The following is a 24,380-nucleotide window of genomic DNA, read 5'->3' on the forward strand; positions in this document are numbered from 1 at the left end:
TGTCTAGAAAATTATGTCATGTGTCCTATGCCAGAACTATCTCCATTCGTACCGAATGGCCTTCTCATCGATTTGAGACACATGGAATATCTCTTCATCCATCTGTGTATTCGCAAATACTCCGCACTATAATTTTTCGTGTGCAGTTCGCTAGTCTTTGTTAAGAATGACTCCTAGGGGTACATCATCGTTTTATTTTACCGATTTCGGCCACGGCGGACAATTTCAAGAAAGATTAGCCAACTGCGCAGGACATAAAATATAATAATAATAATAACCCCAGGCTCAAACAATATTCACAACTATTGGTACAAGAAATTTAGTAGCATACACTCATACATACATAAGTACTTAAATACATTCATTCAATCACCACATTTACTACCGAAATATATAACACATGGAATCACATACTTAGTACCTACAGATAAACATGATACCACAAATCCAGATAAATACCGACCAATAACTTGCTTACAAACCATATATAAAATTTTATCAGCTTGCATAAGTGAAGAAATATACAAACATTTAACTAAACATAATATATTAGCCGAACAGCAAAAGGGGTGTAGAAAAAATAGCCAAGGTTGTAAGGAGCAGCTTACTTTTGATGCAATCATTTTAAGTAGTGCGGTAAAATCAAAATCAGATATCCATACTATGTTTATTGATTATCAAAAAGCCTTTGATTCAGTCCCGCATAGCTGGTTATTGTATGTCTTAAAATTGTATAAAATAAACCCAACCCTCATATCATTTCTTGAAAATTCGATGCAAAACTGGCAAACTGTATTAAAAATAAAACAATCGTCCATGAAATCTCTAACTACTGAACCAATTCGTATCCAACGAGGAATTTTTCAAGGAGACGCTCTGAGCCCCCTCTGGTTTTGCTTGGCCTTAAATCCTCTTTCACTCTTGTTAAATAAAACCAATACTGGATTCACACTTTACGGTAATAACGCCTAATATAACTTATCACACCTCATGTACATGGACGATATAAAACTTTACTCCACTGACAAAAACACGCTGCTTGAGTTAGCAAGCATTACGGAACAGTTCTCCAAAGATATTCATATGAAATTCGGTGTCGACAAGTGCAAAATTCTGTCAATCTCGAAAGGAAAAATCCTTAATAATAGCTACAGACTCGAAACTGGTGAACAAATTGAACCAATGGATGAACAAAGCACATATAAATACCTTGGTTTTAAACAATCTTAATTCACATAACATACAAACCACAATATCTGAAAAGTTAAATAAATATCAAGATCTCGCCATAGAAATTAAAACGCAATGGAAAGCACAAACAGTACACATAGTCCCAATAGTACTATCATCCACAGGTATCGTGCCAAAATCCTTGACACAAAGTCTGAACACCTTACAAATGCCAACATATGTCCTCCATATAATTCAAAAAGCCGTAATCCTTAACACCTGCCGTATCACCCGAAAGTTTATATCATCATCCACTTTATCATCAACGTTTTTAATTTAAGCAACACTCCTTAACGCTTGGCTGCAGCCCGCGTTTTAGGTTTAAACCCTTCGAAAGAAGAGAAACTTTAAAAGTTAAATAGAAATAATAATAATATCCTGGGACATTTTTCACACATGGCCATCTGATCCCAAATTAAGCTTGTACAAAGCTTGTGCTATGGAAACCAGACAACTGATATACTACATATACTACTTTTCTTTTGTAAATACATACTTATATAGATAATTACACCCAGATTCAGGACAAACAGACATGTTCATGCACACAAATGTTTGTCCTGGGTGGGAATCAAACCCACAACTTTCGGCGTGAAAGGCAAGTATCTACCAACCACGCCAACCGGCTCGTCAATAATAGTGTACAAGTGTGTACGTAAACACAGACGCACTCTCTATTCCCTAACTCATAATCCGATGGGACGACAATCCGACACGACGGAAAGAATTGAACAGGACCATCGGCTTTACGTTCTTTTCGTGCTTGCGTGGAACACAATAAATAATTACAAATTTAAAAAAAAATATTTGGTATATCTGGTTATATATTAATGTAATATTTTAGTGTTATTTATTTATTTAAGTTAATTTAGTACGAGCACAATATATTTCGATAAACCCGCTACCTACAATTTGTCAGGCCAAATGGTGCCATTATATCATTAAAATTAATGCAAATTAGTCAATAATAAACTTTAATTGAAGTTGCTGTGCATTTCCAGTAACATTATTACGTTTAAAATTGATTTTTTTTGTTATAATTATTTTAACTTATACGTGCCTGTAAAATATTTTAAGCAATTGTTTGATTAAGAACATATTAGTTTTACCTATAGAAGGCTAAGATTTGTGCCGGTATTTGAAAATAAAGTATTCTTGCTTTGATTATACTCAAAATGTAACTATATTGATTTATGTATTTTATTATAATGCTTATAATAAGGAATTAATACACAATATAATTAATAAAAAGGTATGAATTACAATATAAATTTGTTTGTTAAGATTTTGCTACTTGGAATTCTCGTTTTTCATTTTCCAGTACTTTAATTCAAAATAAACAAATTAAGGACAACTGGCACACATCAAAAAAGAAAAGACTATAAAAAAACTGTGAAATTAAATTTCCCCAGCAAATTTTCCAAACTGTTATGTCATAGAAATCTTCAAGAAAGGAGCTTACTCATTCCTTCAAGGTCGGCAACGCACTTGCAAGCCCTACGGTGTTGTAGGTGTCCATAGGCGGTGGAAGTCAATTTCCATCAGGTGAGATCGTGATTGTTTATTCCTCTCTTACAAAAAAATAGACAATAAAAATATGTAGGTACATGAAAGTACCAAACTTAATCAAATAAATGAAAAATACAACAAAGGCCCTGACAACACGTATATGGAGATTAGGAAGATTAAATAATAATAAAAAACATTACAACATTAGTTGTTAAGGTCATATAACTGCGTAACTTTATTATGGACATAATCCAAAATAATTTAAATATCGAATGTAACTAAAATGATTAGCTGTAACAATAATTAATTTTACTCACCATTACTTCCATTAATTGATAGAACGAAATTGTTTTCACTTTCTGTGAATTAATTTCGATAGATTGAATTACTAACTTACTATGATGTTTATTTCACAATTAATAATCGTAAGTAAAATAAGAAAAAACAATGGAAAATAAAAAAATATTTTAATATAGATCCTTTTTTTAAATTTCATTAAAGTTATTATATTATGGTGTAATGTTTCAGATATTAATAAGTGTTTTAATTATGCATTTCACGATTAATAGTGATGTATTTGCTGATGAAAACGTACATAAAAATGAAACAGCATCGACCAGGTAGGTTCGATGTTAATTAATAATAAATAATAATAACTATATTGATATATATATGATAGTCTCAAATTAAAAGTTGTTAAATCTTCCTATTAGTCGTATTTTAAAAAGTTTTATTGGGTAGGTCTCATGCAAGCTAAGGTGTATCATTTAATATGTTATCTTCGTAATGTTATAAATGGATCTTTGTTGGTTTATCCGGCTTTTATGCAGTAACAGATTAACCGGTATTTTCTTCTTAGTTAGTTAGTTGGATAGTTAATAGGCATAAGCACTTTTTATCCTGAAAAATATGTGTAAGGCAGGCAAATTAAGTTCTATATTTTAATTATATCTTTAATCAACTATAACAGTTATATAGTTAAAATGATTCATCATCATGAATGATGATCATGATAGAATAAATAAGAATGCTTCGATTTTTTGTATTTATTTTATCTTGCGCATATAATGGATTCAGTGCATATATGTATGTTTTACTAATATTAGAAACGAATATGTGTTTGTAAGGATTGATGGATGAGTCTTCGTTGCTCTTTCACGCAAAAACTACTGACTGGATATGGATGAAATTTGGGTGTACATGTACTCGTATTATATGAATTAAAATTTCAAACAACATAATTAAATGAAAAGAAATATTTTAAATAATATTTGTTTAAATTTAGCTGTCTTAATTAAGGTTTGTATTGGATTTTATGGTAGTAAAACACATACAATAGTGGAGTAAAGTAAATGATTGAGGTCCTGAACTTATGATTTTATTTCATATTATCTTGTAATGTCGACAACATCAATATTAATTGTATGTGGTAGATAAAAAAACTGTAGTACTTCTTAAGTAAAATATGTGTTTTTATTATTAAAAACACAATACAACATTTAGGTTTTATAGACTATTAGGGGTTAAGTCATTAAATTGATTTCTTTTTAACAAAAAATAATTAAGACATTAATTATTGAATTATATTCTACTAAATTCTGTAACGAAATTCATTTTATTTCAATATGGCGGATGAGATTCAAGTCTTTAATTTTACGGTATCTTATTTGTTATAAAGATAAGACACCAGTATATTATTGGATTTTTATTTGCATTCAAAATATATCTAAGGATATTCGCATTTAATCTTTTAAGAGTTCACGCATATTTAAATGCCTTGGTAGGGTGAAGAATACCGTTATAATAATATTTTCTATAAGAGCAGTAGCAAAGGTTTACTTTTTGGTAGGACTTTGTACAGGGCATTATTTATTCTACCGCCAAAGAGAAATACTTAGTATTGTTATATTCCGATTTGAAGGGTGAATATAATGAAGCCAATATAATTACAGTTCCAGGGACATAACATCTTAGTGCCCAAGGTTGGAGGTGCATTTACAAAATAAGGCAAGGTTATTATTATTTATGATGTGACCACGTACCATCAGGTGAATTTGCTCGTCCGCCTACCTATTTGGAATTAAAAAAAAATTCTTACTTTATTTACTAAAGATATCGCCGTTGGAGTAAACATGTAACATATCCAGGAAATAAATTTTTAAGATTTGTATTAAAAAAAAAAGTGTGAATATTTTAGAACTGTATGTTTATAATACAGCTTTTTTTTAATTAATAAATTTTCCGTTGTAGTAATAACACTTTAAAACTAATATTGAATGGAACAAAATACAAAACGAACTCCAAGCGGAGATCTGTATTAATCTTGAACGGTGACAACGCTTTGAGATCTAAGAAAGTAACGAGTTTGTTATACCAAGACTTTGACGATAAAGGAAACATATTGAACACTCACGCTATGTACGATCTACGAGATGTGGTTACATTCTTCGAAGTTTTTCTTGATACTGAAATCTGCCATGAAAAATGTCCAAGTGGACCAGCTCAAACTTAATATTTATTAAATTAAATTACAAAAAAAATCACCCCAAAAACAAAGCTAATACTGATAATATTTTTTAAATTAAATTAAATTACGAAAAAATCACCCCAAAAACGTCGCTAATACTGCTGGTGGAATATCCGACAACCGATTAAAGATTCCTTCAGTAGTTACCTGTAACACAATTAAAATAATGTTATATTAAAGTTATACTTTACATTTTTTCAATGTGTTTTTTTGGATATCACACGTGTAAGGTGTTCGTGCCTTGTTTAGCTTGAATGTTATTTTTGATTAATGAGTATAAACACTATATGGTGTAGGAGTAACACGGTGAGATATCTTTTGTTTTACAATAAATACTTACATCTTCCTCTTCAGTGGTAGTAATTGTATTATCATTTCCATAGTTAGTGGTATATTCTATATCTATGTCACTATTGGTGCTAATTTGCGTATTAAACACATTAAAATCATTTAAAATGATATTGTTGCCATTAGGAATAGTAGTCGTTACTTGATCGATTTTATCGTCAGATATGTCTCTGGATTGTTCTCCTGCGCTAACGTGCAGAAAAGAATCCTGCTTTTCGTCTTTGCCAGAATCTGAGTGTTCATTTTTCATTTTTTCAGGAAAAGAAAAGAGGCTAGGTCCCATTTGTAAATTATCATCATTCTTTTTAAAACTTACAGGTATAACTGGAAAATAACTGTATATACTTTATATGTATTTGCTCACATTTAAAGATTTCTTTAAATACTTACAGTTTAAATCCAAAAGTGGGTTTAAAATTTATCAGACATCTAGATACATAGGGCCAATTGCACGGAGATGGACCTCTTTTAGGCGATCGATTAGAAAAACAGAAGATGCTATTTGCCAACAACACTAATCCTATAAAGTATATCTGAAAATTATAATAAAAATTAAACACATGATATCATAAGTAAAATTTAGAGGTCTATAAATTTACTTACCATTTTAAATGCCATAATGTGAAAAGTGACTTCTCACGAATGCAATTAATTTTGATATAAATTAGTAATTAATATTGATAAAATTTATCGTAAATAAATATAAAACTATAAAATTCAAAGCTACTTTGTTAACGTTGTTCCACTGAACTGCTACGGTAGAATCTAAAAATACGAATATAACGATAATTTAAATTGCGTAGTCGTGATTTCTTGAAGCCAAATTGCTCTCAGAAACGATTAGAGATTCTTTGTTCAGAGTTCCACGCAAACATAGTAAAAAAAACAAATACTGTTAATGAAATAAAAAACAAATCATATTTCTAACATATAAGTAGGTACATAATATATATATATATATATATATATATATATATATATATATATATATATATATATATGTTAGATATATATATATATACATATATATATATATCGTGAAATGGTGAAAATTGACTTATGATGATACATTATTTTGATGCGTGTATATAGTCAATGTCGCATATCAATTTCTGGCATTTCATGATCGTGTTCTGTGATTAGTTTTCACATTGTTCTTACATATTTTCTTCTATTTGTACTTATCGAATATAAATTACGTTATCGTAAATGACATTAAGCATCAGTACATAATTCCTCAATATTTTTATTTATTCAATTATATAATACTATATATTGGCCGTGGAGTACCGGCTTAGAATAGTACTCCCCCAATCTCAGGAAAAGGGGGGATGGGCAGCAGCGTCCCCCCTCCCATAAACATCTTACCCCCTACTGCGCTCGCCAACACGCCTGCCCAGCGCGGCGAGTATGGGCAAACCACCTCCCTAAATGGCAGATGCGCCCAAAAAAAGGCCCCCAGTTACCGGCAAGCCCGCTAGGCCCGACCAAGGTAGCGGTCGCGGTATCGGCAGGGCAGGGGGTGCTAAGAATCACCGGTTCACGGCAGGCTACCGTATAAAACGACTGAAAATGGCAACGTATAATGGACGCTCGATGAGGCTGGACCATCACCTCGCCGAATTAGAAGTAGAGTTAAGTCATATAAACTGGCATATACTGGGGTTATCTGAAGTCCGAAGACAGGGGGAGGACACGATAACTCTAGAGTCCGGTAACTTACTCTACTTCCGCGAAGGTGATAACCTCTCCCAGGGTGGTGTCGGTTTTCTAGTCAAAAAGGATCTCATTAGCAGCATTGTGGAAATCAGTAGTGTGTCGAGCCGGGTAGCGTACCTTGTCCTAAAACTTTCCGACAGGTACTCCCTGAAGGTTGTACAGGTATATGCGCCAACTTCGACATACTCTGATGATGTGGTCGAAGCGATGTACGAGGACATCGCAAAGGCCCTCAACGACACCTCGAGGGCCCACTACAATGTTGTTATGGGAGACTTTAATGCTAAAGTGGGAGTACAAGATAGCGGTGAATCGAAAGTCGGACCTTACGGCTTGGGCTGCAGAAATCACAGGGGGCAAATGCTGGTAAACTTTCTCGAAGCGCAGGGGCTTTTTTTGATGAATTCTTTCTTTCAAAAGAAGCCTCAGAGGAGGTGGACCTGGCGAAGCCCCGATAACGTGACAAGGAACGAGATAGACTTTATCATCTCGAATAAAAGGCACATATTTAGAGATGTTTCAGTGATCAACAGGTTTAATACCGGAAGTGATCACCGCTTGGTTCGAGGCACTCTAAATATCAACTTAAAAGCCGAAAGATCGAGAATGATGAGGTCTACTCTCCGACCTACCATGCTCCAAGCTGCTCAAGGCTCCGAAAAGTTCCAAATGGAACTTCAAAATCAATTCACCGCGTTGGAAACCATAAGCAGCATTGATGAGAGAACCGACACGCTGGTCAAAATACTGCAAAACACATCCCGCAAGTGTTTTCCGCCACAGAGAAGAGACAACGCACCAAAACTCTCTGCTGAGATACTCGAGCTCATGAGAAAACGACGAGAACTACCATCGTTTTTGTCAGATAAGGCCTTAAACCGAACAATAAAAACGCTGACGCGACGCGATCTCCGACGCTTCAATACCCGTGCCATCAAGGCTGCGATTGAGCAAAATCGGGGATCGAAAGTGTTCGCTCGCAAGTTTGGGAGGCCGCGTCTGACAAAACTTAAAACTGAAAATGGTGGGGTCGTTACCTCTAGGCCTGAGATTATCGGAGAAGTAGAGAGGTTTTATGGGCAGTTGTTCTCTTCAAGATCGGATAAACCCGTGGGAATCAGTATTGATGACCAGCGCGCCCCTCTTATGCGCCATTACTCCGAGGAGCTCCCGGTCGTTGACCAAGGAGAGATTAGGGCGGCTCTAGAACAGCTTAAAAACAACAAAGCTCCGGGAGATGACGGAATCACAACAGAGTTGCTTAAGGCAGGCGGGACTCCGGTCCTGAAAGAGCTAGCAAGCCTCTTTAATTCCGTCATCCAACATGGCAAGACCCCGGAAACGTGGAGCGGGAGTGAGGTGGTACTGTTTTTCAAGAAAGGTGATAAAACCCTCTTGAAAAACTATAGACCAATCTCCCTCCTGAGTCACGTGTATAAGCTGTTCTCAAGAGTCGTCACGAACCGTCTCGCCAGACGACTTGACGAGTTCCAGCCCCCAGAGCAAGCCGGCTTTCGATCAGGCTACAGCACCGTGGACCACATCCATACTGTTCGGCAGATTGTGCAGAAGACTGAAGAGTACAATCAGCCGCTGTGTATGGCATTTGTGGACTACGAGAAAGCCTTCGACTCCATCGAAACCTGGGCAGTGCTCGACTCATTGCAGAGATGTCATATCGATTGGAGATATATCGAGTTACTGAGATGTCTGTACAACGCCGCTACAATGACTGTCCACATCCAGGACTGTAAGACGAAGGCGATCCAATTGCGCAGAGGGGTGAGACAGGGGGATGTAATATCCCCGAAACTGTTCACCAACGCGTTGGAAGACGTTTTCAAAACGCTGGATTGGACTAGGTATGGAGTCAATGTAAACGGCGAGTACATCTCACACCTTCGATTTGCCGACGATATCGTCATCATAGCAGAGTCGCTGGAACAACTCACCGAAATGCTGCGTAGCCTAGGCGAGTCTTCCCGGTGTGTCGGTCTCGGCATGAACTTGGACAAGACCAAGGTCATGTTCAATAGGCATGTCGTGCCGGGACCGATATACGTCGAGGGGAAACCTCTCGAAGTTGTTAGTGAATATACCTACCTAGGACAGATTATACAAATCGGTAGGAACAACTTCGAGAAGGAAGCCGATCGAAGAATTCGCTTGGGATGGGCAGCATTTGGCAACCTTCGTCAAGTCCTCAAGTCGTCTATACCGCAATGTTTGAAGACGAAAGTCTTCAACCAATGCGTCTTACCTGCCATGATATACGGTGCCGAAACGTGGACACTAACTGCGGGACTAGTCCACAAATTCAAAGTCGCTCAGCGTGCTATGGAGCGAGCTATGCTCGGAGTATCTTTGAAGGATAAGATCAGAAATGAGATTATCCGGAAAAGAACCGGAGTCACCGACATAGCTTGCAAAATTAGCAGGCTGAAGTGGCAGTGGGCTGGTCACGTATGTCGTAGGACCGATGGCCGTTGGAGCAGACGAGTCCTAGAGTGGAGACCGCGAATCGGCAAGCGCAGCGTAGGGCGCCCTCCAGCCAGGTGGACCGACGACCTTAAGAAGGTGGCGGGCACCAACTGGATGCGGAAGGCGGAGGACAGGGAGCTTTGGCGCACCTTGGGAGAGGCCTATGTTCAGCAGTGGACAACGATTGGCTGTTGATTGATTGATTGATAATACTAGTATTCATTTTCCTTTGATGAATAAAGAAAAATGTAATAGCTGTTTAATGTTTATTAATTTGTTGGTTAATTTAAAGCTTAAGAATCTATTATAGTACGAGTATGTCACTTTGTTCTTTGATAAACTTTCCGAAGTAGGTATATGTAATGCCACTATGTTCCTAATATATTCGTAATTCGGATATTTCGTTGAGAATTTCTTGAAAACCCACTAACTTGTATTTGCCTTACCTTTCATTTGAATCCAGGACCTCAGATTGTACAATCTTGTAAGCTACCAGACAAAGAGATTGGTATATAATTGTATCAATAGAGTTTTATGCAGAACCACCACACAAAAGAAGATATTGTATTTATTACTCACCTCAGTAACTTATGCTTTAGGTAGGTAATACTTAATACATTGTTTACAAATTATATATATTGTAATGGGGGTGGTGTCTGGTGGAGGATACTCTTTGGAAAAACAAGACTAATTGCTCTTACAAATGCGGTTTATTTTCCATCATACGGGTGGTTACACTTAACAAATAGGCGAATGCACCTCTAGGTACGGAGCCAGCAGACTATCCCACCAGGTGGAAGTAGCCGGTAGCACTCGTATCTAGAAGCGAGTATTTTCTTAGAAAGCCTTCAAATAATGTCCCAGCAGGTGTGGAAGCACTATCTTGCAGCTATTAAGATCCCTAAGACTCGATACAAATATTTAAACACACCGAGCAGGTCATTATTCGTGAGCGAATCTTGCCAGCGCGTTTCAGCTTTGGTCGCGTATCGTAAAGCACCATCTAGTGATGAAAGGTTTAACTAAGTTCTATGGTTGGGTTTGAGATGGCGCTAGTTTCTTTGTTATAATATATATATATATTTATTTTTTGTAACGTCCATACTTTTAAGTAGCTTACCTGTATGTTTGTGTTCAGTTTTATTTATGCTTAGTTAAGGATAGATATAATACCACAATTCTTTTCATTTTTATTTCCAAATAGTAAATTTGATAAAGAAATATAACTGTAAACTTAAATATAAACATACAACAGTACTTTTTATTTTTGAGAATATATCTTGTATTTTATGTTTTCAAATAATTTCTATGCTTTATTTAAAAAAGATTTCAATCAGTTTTGAGTAAATGAACTAGAATAAATTAAATATAAAACTACCACATGTTCAGAATGTATATTAATAGTGGTAGATACTGAGAGAAACCAGCAAGAAATTCAATAAGTTTTTTTATGTTAATAATAGGTAATATAAACATGTTATTTTCTGATTGTCAGTGTCAACCAACATGTAACCCTTTTTACTACTTGTATTCTATTGTTATTTAAAAACAGTCGTTGAATCAACAGCTTAACGAGCGAACCGATTCTTTAAAAAAAAAGATAAATAATAAAATTTGAATATAAAATTTTATTTAAATAAGTTTATAAATCATATGTTTAATGAAGATTTCACAATTTTATAGTTATTGGCGTAGAGTTAACGTTTTGGTCGATTACGAAAGCGAATCTCTCGGACGCCGACAGGACGCACCAAGCGGGACATATGGTTTAAACGGTATCTTCCACTTTCCATTTGCAGTATACCTAATTTCACTCCACGTTTTAAGGCCCTGAAATGTTATTAAAAAGTCGTTTTTCTATTATATCATCTCAACAGTGCCAATTCCAATCTCTGAGCTGTTACAGAGAAATTTTCGAAAACTCTGATAACTTTGTTGAGCTGACTTAGAGTTTGAACCCAGGATTTCGGGATGTATTCACAAGACCAACGAGGTAGTAATTAAAATATATTTTGTTTAATAATTATTATATTGTTTATCGTTACGATAAACAATATAATTACATTAAATCGCAAATAAAAAGTATAACAAAATAAACATATAAACACGATTTACATATGTTGTATGTTTTAATCAAATAAAATTTTAAAATAAAATTTACTGGTGGTAGGGCTTTGTGCAAGCTCGTCTGGGTAGGTACCACCCACTCATCAGATATTCTACCGCAAAACAGCAATACTTGATATTGTTGTGTTCCGGTTTGAAGGGTGAGTGAGCCAGTGTAATTACAGGCACAAGGGACATAAAATCTTAGTTCCCAGGGTTGGTGGCGCATTGGCTATAAGCGATGGTTGACATTTCTTACAATGCCAATGTCTAAGAGCGTTTGGTGACCACTTACCATCAGGTGGCCCATATGCTCGTCCACCTTCCTATTCTATAAAAAAAAAAAAAAAAATATAATAATAATAAATAATAATGTCCTTCAGACTGATTTCGGCCACGGCGGCCATTCTCAAGATAGATTTGCCAACTACGTAGGAGATATTATAGTGCACAAGTGTATACGCAAACACAGGAGCACTCTCTATTCCCTAACTCTCATAATCCGATGGGACAGCAATCCGACACGACCGGAAAGAGTTCAGACGCAGGACCAACGCTTTACGTGCTTTCCGAGTCACGGGAGTGTCCACACTTCCAAATTCCAGACTCCGGGCTGCGGCTGAGAATTTTCTGACAGAAAAACTTAATAACTTTTTATTGGCTCGACCTGGGAATTGAACCCATGACCTCCACGTCTACGGCTTTACATCAAGCCACTAGACCAACGAGGCAGTAAATATATATGTTATATTTATGAATAAAATATATACGTTATATTAATGAATTTTGTGAATAAAAATAATTGGCTGTACCTTGAGATTTTCCGACTAATTTTCTTATCATTAATTTTATATTCCATTTTAATGAATTTTACAATTGTTCTTGTGGTCCAACCAGTATTCTTCATCATTTTTTTTATTGCCGCCAAGACTATTTCTCCAGTATTTAACTTTGATAACTTCCCCATTGTATCTAAAATATAAATTTGAACCATGTCGACTAGCGAGTTTCAATTACACGTACGACGTTGATTTTATTGGTTTAATATATATAAAAAACTAAATTTACATGTTTGAGAATGATGTCTAATATAAGTATAAATACTTACCTATTTTTTTTATTCTGCTCTAAACATACCGAAGATCTCTAAAAATCTGATTTCACTTATGGCATATCTAAACGTCGGGAATTGTCATGTTGTAACAATAAAAATGTAATTAAAATGTCAGTTATCAAACATGACAGTGAACAGATACTCAAAAATAGTTGATTTTATCAATTATATAAAAACTTTTTATTTACAAAGATAATTAATTTCTCATGCCAGCAACTCACGAACGGAATTGATAAAAACTAGTTTTATTTTCTGTTTCTTGAACTTACGTTTCTTTTCTTATATTACTTATCAGGGCTCGAACTTTCAAACTTATCACCAAAATTATCAAATTATAAATATGATAAGATAAATCTCTCAATACTGAATAGAACTTTGATTCATTGATTATGTCCGCTCTCGACATGCAGTCAATAAATCGGTTGGCGCATACTTAGCACTAAACTTATATATTATTGATTAATCATGATTACGCAAATAAAAATTAAAAAATGAGTAAGTGGACCAAACAAAACTTTCAAAAATTAATGAATGTTCGTAATATTTATTAAGTAACCCCTACTCAATAAATATTGCCTATAAGTTGAAAAGCAAAATAATAATTTACGAGAAGCAGTTAACGCTGTGCAAAGACTAGGAAATTTATCGTTACCAAATAAGTTCTGACAATGTCAGACAAAAGGAAATAAATAACTTTTAAAGTGAATTCGAAAAAAATCTTCTGTTTCTTGATTGTGTTTGATTATAGCAAATACTGTTCCACATTAACTTCACTTCATCGTTTCTTTATTTTAATTTTATCGTTTTTTTATGCCTGTTGCTTCAAAACATCTTCTCATAATAATACGGGATGGATAGAAAAAATACCAGCACATCTATTTTTTTGGATTATTAAAAGTTATTAGTCTTCTTTTATTTGCAGTAGTTAATATTAAATATATTAAATTAAAACTTAGTTCAATTAGTTCATAAAAAATCGAAAAAAATCTTATCCTACTCGTATGTTTTTTTAAGTATCCACTATGGAGAGCTAGGAGAGGTGTGACATATGTATTCCATATGACCATACCCTGAAGTATAGTTCACATTTGAATGCTATTTATTTAAACATAAATAACGTCAATTTTATTTTAATGAGTTATGTGCTACACACGTATTTTAAAAAAAAAAATAAAAAAATAATTGTAAAGAATTGTCGAGTTTCTAAGCCCACCAAAAGATATATTTCAAATACGCATACGTTTTTATTTTGGTCTGTTTGTCCCAGATAATATTCTTCACATTATTTAAATTATTTCTCATCTTATTATTTTCTACAGCTACTCTTTTAATATTATAAAACCGTTTATCTTAAAAGCTATTTTTAACTATTTTCTTACATTTGTTTTGTTATAGTTTAGCCTAAACAAATAAAACGTTTGTGTTATGTATTTGTTATATTTTTTGATTTGCTCATTTGCATTTTATATTATATTTCTCTACCAACAAGAACAATATTTTTTGTATTTGCTCACATTTAAAGATAACGGATTATGATTATTTTTAAAAACTTACAGTTTCAAATGCAAAGAGGACTTAAAATTAATCAGACATACATAGTAAATACATACAAGTAAACACTTGATACTAAAGATCGATCCGAAGTTATAAAGTATACTGTATTATCTCATAATATCAATTTATTTTAATTTAACATAGCCACTTTTCTATTTTTCGAAGGCAAATGGGCCACCTGAAACTAAAGTTGATATGATTAGCAGCGCCATCATACATTGACATTGAGCTATTTTTTTTTTTTACCTGATCAACAACCTGATCTAAGACATTAGTTAGTCTTTTATGTTAGTTGTTTATATGAAATGAGGCTCTTTTATTATGCTTGATATTTTTAATAATAGAAAGTCCAAAATATGGGTATGGGTGTGCGTTTGTTAATTATATTAATTTTTTTTGAACAAATGGTTTAAACTTAAATAAGAATCCGTATCAATACTATGTGAATAGTCTAGCAATCTTAAACATACGACATACAACAATAATTGGGCCAATAGCTGTGCCCAAGCATACATAAAATCAAATCCGACATGATCGCATCCGACTTTGTTTTAGTTAGTTAGGAAATTATTTTATGCAACTTATATTGGTAAATCAAGTTCATTAGTGACTTGTAATTGTAACCCAGTAAAACAATCTAAGTAGTTATTAAAATTTTACCTTCAGAATGTAGAAATTTTATTCGTTAAGTAAATCTTTTATTACAGCTATACGTACTAGGCCACTTGGTCCTTGTTCAGTTATTGGTTGGAAGCCCTTATCGTCAGCTATGTATGAGACAGTTTTACTGGTGGTAGGGCTTTGTTGACGAGCTTGCTCGTCTGGGTAGGTACCACCCACTCATCAGATATTCTACCGCAAAACAGCAATACTTGATATTGTTGTGTTCCGGTTTGAAGGGTGAGTGAGCCAGTGTAATTACAGGCACAAGGGACATAAAATCTTAGTTCCCAAGGTTGGTGGCGCATTGGATATGTAAGCGATGGTTGACATTTCGGTGTCCACCCAGCTGTAGGACCCTTTTACTGCAATTAATTCATCTTTAGCACCAGCATTCATTAATTCCCCTTGTTCATCCCTTTTAGTGCCATCGCTTCGCTCAAAACTGTAATAAATGTTTTTTTTTTAAATAGTGATTGTATTATTCAATAAGGATTAAATATTTTTTTAATTCAATAAAAAAAATAATGGTATTTTTACATTATTGCTACTATTTATAGACAGGTTCAGTTTTTAAAATAAAAATGTTTTAAAAAAAAAAAAAGGTTAACGTTGATTTTTACAATCAATATGGCATTCTCACATTTAACAATCGCTGTCTTTGGTGAATTTCCAGATTGTTGCTTTAGAATTTATCTCTTTTGTGTATGAAAACCATTAAAAAGTAATTTATGATCATAAATAGCTATTTTTTTTCTCTTTGTGGTGTACATTAAAGTATAAAAAAAAGTATTTTAACGCGTTATGCAAAATAATAAGCTTGGAATGGCTAAATAGTTGAAATGATCTTTATAAAATTAGAATTGGATATTTGGAACCTGACATTATAGTTATACATAGTTTCCAAGTCCATCGTTGTCCGAGTCAAATTGCACAATTTGGACTTCTTGAGGTTTGGAGGCAGCATGTTGTGTTGGAGGTGCTGCTGCTGCTATTGCACAAACGAGGATCACCAACTAATTATTATAAGACTTTTAATTTTTCGCACACTACACAATAAAGAAGATGTCTAAATTGTTACTTTAAAATTTAACATAACATTAAGCTAAAATCACGACACTCTTTGGTTTCTACATAAACTGAGTTCATGTTTTATCAACTTACCATCTTCATGATTATATATTTCTTCTTTGAAATGTATGTTGTGTTCTTTTTTGAAATGTGTTTTTAGATTTAGTTTATCAACTGTTTTATATTTACCGAAATATTATATTACGTAACAAAACTTGTCATTGGTGTTACAAACCTCTTCAAATGTTTTGTGGGATCACTTCGTTACGAAGGTTAACTTTAAATACTTTGAACTTACATAATACGAAAATTCATAGACTATTTACTTTACAATTTTTCATTTGTTAAAAATTGTTCAGAAAATAATTTATAAATTATACAAAGAAATCAATGAACATTTTCAATAATTTTATCTAATTCATGTAGATTAAGTGAAACTTCTTCTAATCAATTTAGATTGAATATAAAGGTCGAACACTAGTTCGACCTGTATATTGTATATCCTCATAATAATATACTCAATAATATTGTCCAAATAATAAAGTCAAATTAGTTATTTATATATTAAATATAGCTTTGACATTTTAAGGATTCTTTCTGGTCCTCATTATAAAATGAATGGCATATATAGATATTATTGATAATATATACATATTTCGCCAATATAAATAGCGACGGAATTAAAACACTTTACTTTGTCGTGAATACGTGAAGCATCTCCAACACAATGAAATTGGTGAGTTTTATTATATATTTATTCGAGTATTTATTTCAATAAGGATATAACAATTAGATAATTATAAATTATAAAAATAATACTTCATTAATTGCTTACTTATTCCAATTAAGTAAGCAATTAATGAAGCAGGTCTCAAGGCCTTAAGTTCAAAGCACGTATAGCCGGTCCGGCGTTATATGGGTCTTTATATATAATGTCTTTCCGAACATCTTAGACTTTCATTCCATAAGTTATGAAAGTGAGAGAGCAAAGAGTGCACCTGTGTTAACATAACATGCACGCTTTTCAACAATAATATCACCTGCAAAACGGGCTATCTCCGTGGCTAATCTCCCTAGAGATTAGACGCTTTGAACGGAATCGGTCAGGCGACAACATTGTAATTTATATTTTTGTTTCTTTCTATTCTTTAGTTAGTCGTCTTATGTTTCGTGGCTGTTGCCTGTGCAGCTCCTTTTGAAGGTCCTCAGGTAGTTAGCTACGAAAATGATAACATTGGAACTGGAGACTATAGAGTTCGGTGAGTATTAGTTTTTCATTCATAATACTTAATGTTTATTTATAAAAAAAATTTTTTTTTTAAATATATAAGCTAGCGCTTGACTGTTATCACACCTGATGGAAAGTGATGATACAGTCTAAGATGGAGTGCGCTTGCTTAGAAGATGCCTATTCACTCTAGACTTGAAGGTACCCATATTGTAGGTGGTGGGATAAACGGAGGTCGGGAGGGTATTCCAGATCTTCAGTTGATACGATATAATTTGTAAATTAAAGAACCTATACAAATAGGTTCTTCAATTGACAAATTATTTGCTTACACTTATTAGGATACTTGCAGTAAGTAAACTTGCAGTTTAGTATATTTATAGTATTATACATTTTTGATTTTACGTAATGACTATGTATGACGCTATAAATAACACTCAGACATAATTAACAATTTGTAGGTCTGATTATTGTGAATTTGTTATAGACAATTTAGTTAGTCTTTTAAAATATTTGATTGTTTTTGCAAGTAATTTTATTTAGTTATCTTTTTGGTAATGGCTATGAGCTAAATGATAACTGTTATTATTAAACAGTTTTTGTATTTTTTATATAATTCTTTATATATACGAATATTATAAATGCAAATGTAACTCAGGGTCTGTTTGTTATTTCATCGCAACAAAACCTCTTGATTATAATTAAATTCGCTATTGAGATTGGGGTTGAATAAGAAATATTGAAGGCTGGTAATGGCGTGCTAACCGTCCGGTCAAGCGGACTCGAAGCGGCCCCCGAAAGAGAACGAGTGGGTACCGCTTTCAGCGCCGATGAATCTTACATAGCCCTTTTCTTCGTAAGCTGTGTTTTTCATGAAGGCAAAAGAGACTTGAATATAGGCAATTAATTACGGGATTTACGGAACCAATAATTTCAAGGATGGAGGACGCTTTATAATGAGCAAGCTTTAACGTGTATTTGAGTCATGTCACTTTATGTAAATTATCGTTTTAAAAACATTATATTTTTATCATAAATAAACATACATTATTATTATTTTAAGTGGATACTATAAATATGAATTTTATTATTTTTCTTTATATTATAGATTAAAATGTTGTTTTTTTTACAGGGTTGTACAATCTGACGGCACAGAACAGGAATCAGTCGGCGTGCTAAAGAACGGCCCTTTAGGGGAATCTACTGTGGCAGTTAAGGGATCCTACTCTTGGGTAGCTCCTGATGGCTTAAGATATGTTGTTACATATGAAGCTGATGAACTGGGATACCGTTCAACCATTGACAAAAGCGTAAACCAACAAACGAAATATACCGTTGCCTAATTTCCGTACTGACCCGTTGATACTGTGTTAATTTGCGTAATAAAATATTAAATAAGAAAATATTTCATTTTTTTACGTATAATAAAATACAAACGTCGTTTGGTTTTATAAATAAAGCATTGATAAAATCCTAAGTATTATACCATATTTCGATGATGATTATTACTTTTATGCGCGTAATTTAATAACCATTTTGCTTAACGAAGGCTCTTCTCCGACTGTAGAAACATTTTGGAGCTTAATCTACAGTTTTTAACTAAAAATTTATAGTTACGCATAAATGATTTAATACTTAAGCCAGTAAATAAAGTCAAGGTTACTTATGTGCAGAAAATGGAAAGCAGAGACCAGACATTGAATAGTTTGAAGATAACTGGTCAGTAAGTTTGGTTAGAACAGGTTATCGTTCTCTTCTCTTATATTGTATCTTCAAGCAGTTGACATAGTCTATTTATTATTTAAATAAGAACCAAACAGATTGTTATAATATTTTCTTACAAGCTGAACATTTTTTTATTAATAAAGAATCTTTATAAAAAAACTAACAACATCCGTGTAGCCAATACAAATCTAACTATGTTCTTACTAGTAGCTTCTTGCATATGTTCAATACACCATACAAATCATATTTGCGCTAATTTCACTTGTGCATGTAAAGTCCGGTTTTGAGGAATGAGCAAGAGCGTAAAGGATGCGTTATACTGACCTCAGCTTAGAAAAATCTTTAACAATTGCAAGAAAAAGTGTGGTACAGGATAAGTGGTTAAAAATATCTTGATTAAGAAATGAAAGTGTTGAAAAATGTAGGTGTTGAAAGTATGTACCTTGTAATGTAAAGAATGACATACATAACTATAAAAAAGTATATTGAACATATATAGAATGCTTTAAGCAATTTTTTTAATGAGTAAATTTTGCTGGAAAGTACATATTTTAATAGTTAGTGTCTTTGTGGAAAAAGGTTTAATAATATGTAATATTTGTAATTGACTGAATGTCACTACCTATTTCAATCCAGTGTAGATCATTTTTAAAGAATCAATAAATAATGAAATAATGCAGCGATTGTATAACATTGATCAAGTAAAAGAGCATTAGCATTAAATAACTTAATTAATTATAATAAAAAACACGTACATAGGATTTTTATATCAAACTACATTCATAAATATTGCGTCATATTCAATAATCCTGAATTAATCCTGTGGGTATGGTTACATCATTACATATAAGGAAGGCTGTTCTATACACGCAACCATATTTGCAGTAAAATTTATGGCCTATATCGACTAAAAGAGATTATGAATTATTCTTGAGCAAAATGAAGATGTTAAAAGTATGAATGTCTTACGAGTTTATAATCATTTAGTTTTTTGTTCGCAAAAGTGGATACAATAGCTAAGTTGGTACACACATTAACATAATATAAAAGCAATAAAATAAGGAATTGTATCCTACTCGATGCAAATACAGCATGCAAAAATATCAAAGAATACTACTATTTACTATTGATGCTACCCTTAAAGTTATCGTGCAATAAACATCAAAAACAGTACTTGTGAGTGAGGCGTACCACACTCTTGGCAGGAGGGTGATACTTCCCTTTTTCCCTTACTTTTCCCTTACCGAAACTTACGTCAATCTGTACGTAAGTGTGCCACTTTTTCTTGCTAAAACATTTAACCTATTTAATAAGTTAATATGTGTTTATTTTTTAGTTTATTAAGACAATAGATATTATATTACATTAAATGACATTAGATATATAGATATTGATATTTTGTTTTTGTGGTTTTGTTTTGCATATGTCGTGGTAACATTTAAGCAAGACCGCGCCTAATTTAAGCCCTATTCATTTGAAGTATTATTTTTTTAGCGTATGTTTTGCTGTCCTATTAAGTAAATAACAAATAAACAGCATCTCGTCTTATTACTTGAACTGGTGCCAACAAGGCTTTCGATTTTACTGGAAAATGCTGCTAACATCCTTGCGATCAGTCCACGCAACAATAACTTTAGTAGTAATATTAAATATGATATACACAATATTTATTTTATTATTTAAGGCCTTTATCATATCATGGTCAATTTTTTTTAAAACGTATGAACGTAATGTTATACATGCTAAGGATATAGGTAATTTTTAGGTAGGTAATTTTTGTCAAAACAAAAAGTTTTGATATCATTTAAATGATATTTTTGTATATATATAAAGGAAAATTAGTAAAGAGATGTAAGAAATGATCAAACTTATCAGTGAGCATTATTTTTAATTTTTTAACCAAATAATATTAATAAAATAAAACGAAGACTAGGTAATGATTTTTATGACATAAGTTAACCGAGAAGACTGGCAACTACTGCAGGTGGTACGGCACCACCGGGACCTTCTTCAATTTCAGGCTGGAAACCGTTTTCGTCAGCAATGTATCTGACAATGTAATTGACACCATCAGGACCGACCCATGAGTAGGAACCTTTGACTGCTGTATACTCGTCTTCACGACCTTCATTTCTCAACTCTCCTTGTTCTTGACGTGTCTGGCCATCAGATTGTTCAAAACTACAAAAAAATATAATAACTTTTGACAGTAGGCTATACACGTTAAAAAATAGTAAGCAAATCGACTTTCAAGTAGCAAGCCATATTTGAAATATTATTTTTTACGTATAATTTGGTCTCAAAAGGTTTTGAGTATTTTAATGACTCATATATTATATCATCGTAGGTAATCGAATAATACTATAAATCTCTAGGCATTTTGATGACATAAAATAACTTTATATTGATATTCAAACTGCATAAAATTTGTTTTTTTTTATTATAATTATTTATATTAATTATATTTTTTACTATTAAGACAGATTAACAAATGCTACGTCATATTTGTAATAAAATTCCATAGCATCATAGTGATAGGGCGGAGAACCGCTTGGCTTACGAGTATATTTTTTTTATTTTGTGAGTGTGTCGGTAAAGTATTGATACTACCATAGTATAAGTACATTTTTAAGAGAGCACTTACGCAAATTTGTAGCCTCGGCTATCATAATAATCGTTTTCGAAACGCAGGACCTGAACCTCGCCAGTGGGGTTGTTGGTTAATGGAGGAGGAGCTGCCGTAGCCAGGGCCACGAGGCTAAGTACTATTAGCTGCAATAAAATAATCGATTATTTTCATATCCTGTGATTTTACACATTAATTAATTTAACCTTAATTTGCTTAACTGAAATGATATCGAATATCTTATAAATAAATAAGAATAAAAAAAGACATTTTTTTAAGAATGCATAAACATTCTACATTACATAAACGAAACTTGCATATGCACTGTTATAAAGCGGAATCAAAATTTTGACAATTCCTCTATTTCCCTATTTGATTATTTAAAATGTGGCGGAGTCTACAGATTTGCCTGAAAAGTACTTTATCCACTGGAATATGCTCCATTATCGTAGTTTGAAATAAATTATTAATTATTGTTTACATTTTAAAATTATTATACAATACTAGAAATATTTGAATATTATATTGAACAATTATGGTATATATGTGTATATTATTTTTATAAGGGTTTGATAGAGACCAAAATTTACGTCAACTGGGTCTCTTAATTGTAAATTCATATTTGTGTTTGATTATTATTTGGCATCTATATAAATATTATAAAGCCGAATAGTTTATATGTTTATTTAAACGCATAAATCTCAAAATCTATAAATATGATTTTAAAAAATCTTTCAACCAATAACAATTTCATAATCCCATTATTGAGATAGATTATGGAATAAAATCGATTCATGGAAACCGCACAGTATATAACGCGTTTAAAACAGCACGACCAAGTTAGTATTTAAAAAAAAACTTTATAATTATTACTGATAATATTATCGAGGACGATCGAATTTTCTTCTTGTTTTAAATATAACACGTTGGTAAAAATATTTCTAATCACGTTTCATATTCTACACTTTAAACTGCATGTTGTTGTTTTCTCTCACACACACTAAATCACAACATCGGAAACAGCTGTACTAACCAGTTTCATGTTTATTAGATGATCTTGCGACGGTGACTATTTGAAAGATTGTGACGCGCTCGATTGTATTCCATCTTTTATATTTGTATCAGTAGATATATATACATATAAAAGTTTGAAATACCTGTTAATATGCAAATTAAATCTTCGATGAAGGTAAGCTTCTCAATTTCGAAGGTTTGAATAACATAAACATGTTGACAATTTGGTAGTTTATAACGATGTATATAGGCATTTCTTTAATAATTACTCTGCTGATATTGTGTAGAAAAAATAAACTCTTTTTTTAAAAGACAAGAAATGAAACAAGTAGGTACTAGATAGAGCTAAAGCTAGATGAACAAAATTTCTATATGATATATATGTATCTATAATTCTATAGTTGCGCTTTTCATATAACGAAGGCAGAAAGTTTTTTTAAAAAATAATTTCGCCTACCAATTAAGTGAAAAAATCTACGGCTTAAAATTATCAATGGAAATAACAGGTGTTAGATAAGAAATCCATAGGAGCGATAGCAAAAACTGATTACAAATATTCGGGTGCTTTGTGTTTCTTTTGTCTGTAAAACTCAAAATCAGAAGCAAAATATATGTGCGATTTATTTTCAGTTTTCCGGGGATCATGTGGGGGATCGATTGACGCAATTAGAGCAAATGAATGAATACAACTTATGTTTTTTTAAATTTCACAATTATATTCCGTTATAATGGATAGCACTGGATGTCTGCTTTACAGTTTTTCTCTGTTTCTAGGATGATTTTTATGCCCAGCTACAGAGGCACATGAATTTACAATTTTGAGAAGCTATAACCCAAAAAAACGGCTTTGGACTTAATTTAGTGGAATAATCGATACCTTTTCTGAACTTAACTAATTGTTATCGGTTTTAAACATGAGCAAATCATATATTGAAATGCTCGCCAGCGCCTTAGCCAAGGTTTCTGTTTATAATATTTCTGATAGATCGTTTAAAAATATTTAATATATATATATATATATGTATAATATAAAAAAAACTTGTATTTTGATTAAGAACCATCAACGACGTGAAAGCTGCAGATTCGATCCTAACCTCCAAGTGGAGTGGAGTTGTCAATATAAAGGATGATGCCAAGACTTGTATGAACTCTGGTCTCATCATCCAATAGCGACGTATGATACATCGATGGATAGGTATTTTTAAGCTGTACAAAAGTTACTATAGCGCTAAGTTCCAAATCTTAGTCTGTTGAGAGTTATGCATTACTAAACACGGCAGTTTAGCAATAGCCAAAAATAATGTTTTACCCCAATACAATGCATTCTGTGAATTTATACTAGTAGCAACTACCTAGCTACCGTTATCATTAAAGCTATATGGAGCTTTTATAAAAAGAAAATACTGTATATATATTGTAGTTTATTGTAATTAATAAATGTCCGCTCAGCATCTGGCGGGGCGAGTGG

The 24,380-nt window shown here is 32.8% G+C and overlaps 4 protein-coding genes across 4 annotated transcripts; 2 read left to right on the forward strand and 2 right to left on the reverse strand.

Annotated features, from left to right (window-relative positions):
• Nucleotides 1–3,072: 3,072 nt before the first annotated feature.
• On the forward strand, nt 3,073–5,462 carry LOC126768313 (uncharacterized). Its single transcript, XM_050486330.1, has 3 exons — nt 3,073–3,164; nt 3,268–3,359; nt 4,990–5,462. Exons 1-3 carry the CDS (start codon nt 3,138–3,140, stop codon nt 5,249–5,251), a joined length of 381 nt encoding a protein of 126 aa, XP_050342287.1. The 5' UTR covers nt 3,073–3,137; the 3' UTR covers nt 5,252–5,462.
• On the reverse strand, nt 5,308–6,261 carry LOC126768307 (uncharacterized). The gene is made up of 4 exons (XM_050486321.1): nt 6,218–6,261; nt 6,005–6,147; nt 5,607–5,949; nt 5,308–5,413 (listed from the first exon to the last, which is right to left on the reverse strand). Exons 1-4 carry the CDS (start codon nt 6,230–6,232, stop codon nt 5,342–5,344), a joined length of 573 nt encoding a protein of 190 aa, XP_050342278.1. The 5' UTR covers nt 6,233–6,261; the 3' UTR covers nt 5,308–5,341.
• Nucleotides 6,262–16,960: 10,699 nt separating this feature from the next.
• Nucleotides 16,961–18,903, forward strand: LOC126768322 (cuticle protein CP14.6-like). Its single transcript, XM_050486340.1, has 3 exons — nt 16,961–17,055; nt 17,472–17,578; nt 18,680–18,903. Exons 1-3 carry the CDS (start codon nt 17,047–17,049, stop codon nt 18,888–18,890), a joined length of 327 nt encoding a protein of 108 aa, XP_050342297.1. The 5' UTR covers nt 16,961–17,046; the 3' UTR covers nt 18,891–18,903.
• A 2,259-nt stretch (nt 18,904–21,162) lies between these two features.
• LOC126768317 (cuticle protein CP14.6-like) lies at nt 21,163–22,965 on the reverse strand. Its single transcript, XM_050486333.1, has 3 exons — nt 22,932–22,965; nt 21,917–22,044; nt 21,163–21,453 (listed from the first exon to the last, which is right to left on the reverse strand). Exons 1-3 carry the CDS (start codon nt 22,938–22,940, stop codon nt 21,228–21,230), a joined length of 363 nt encoding a protein of 120 aa, XP_050342290.1. The 5' UTR covers nt 22,941–22,965; the 3' UTR covers nt 21,163–21,227.
• Between the last annotated feature and the right edge of the window lie 1,415 nt (nt 22,966–24,380).

Source organism: Nymphalis io, chromosome 5, assembly GCF_905147045.1.
Source record: "Nymphalis io chromosome 5, ilAglIoxx1.1, whole genome shotgun sequence".
Taxonomy (NCBI): domain Eukaryota; kingdom Metazoa; phylum Arthropoda; class Insecta; order Lepidoptera; family Nymphalidae; genus Nymphalis; species Nymphalis io.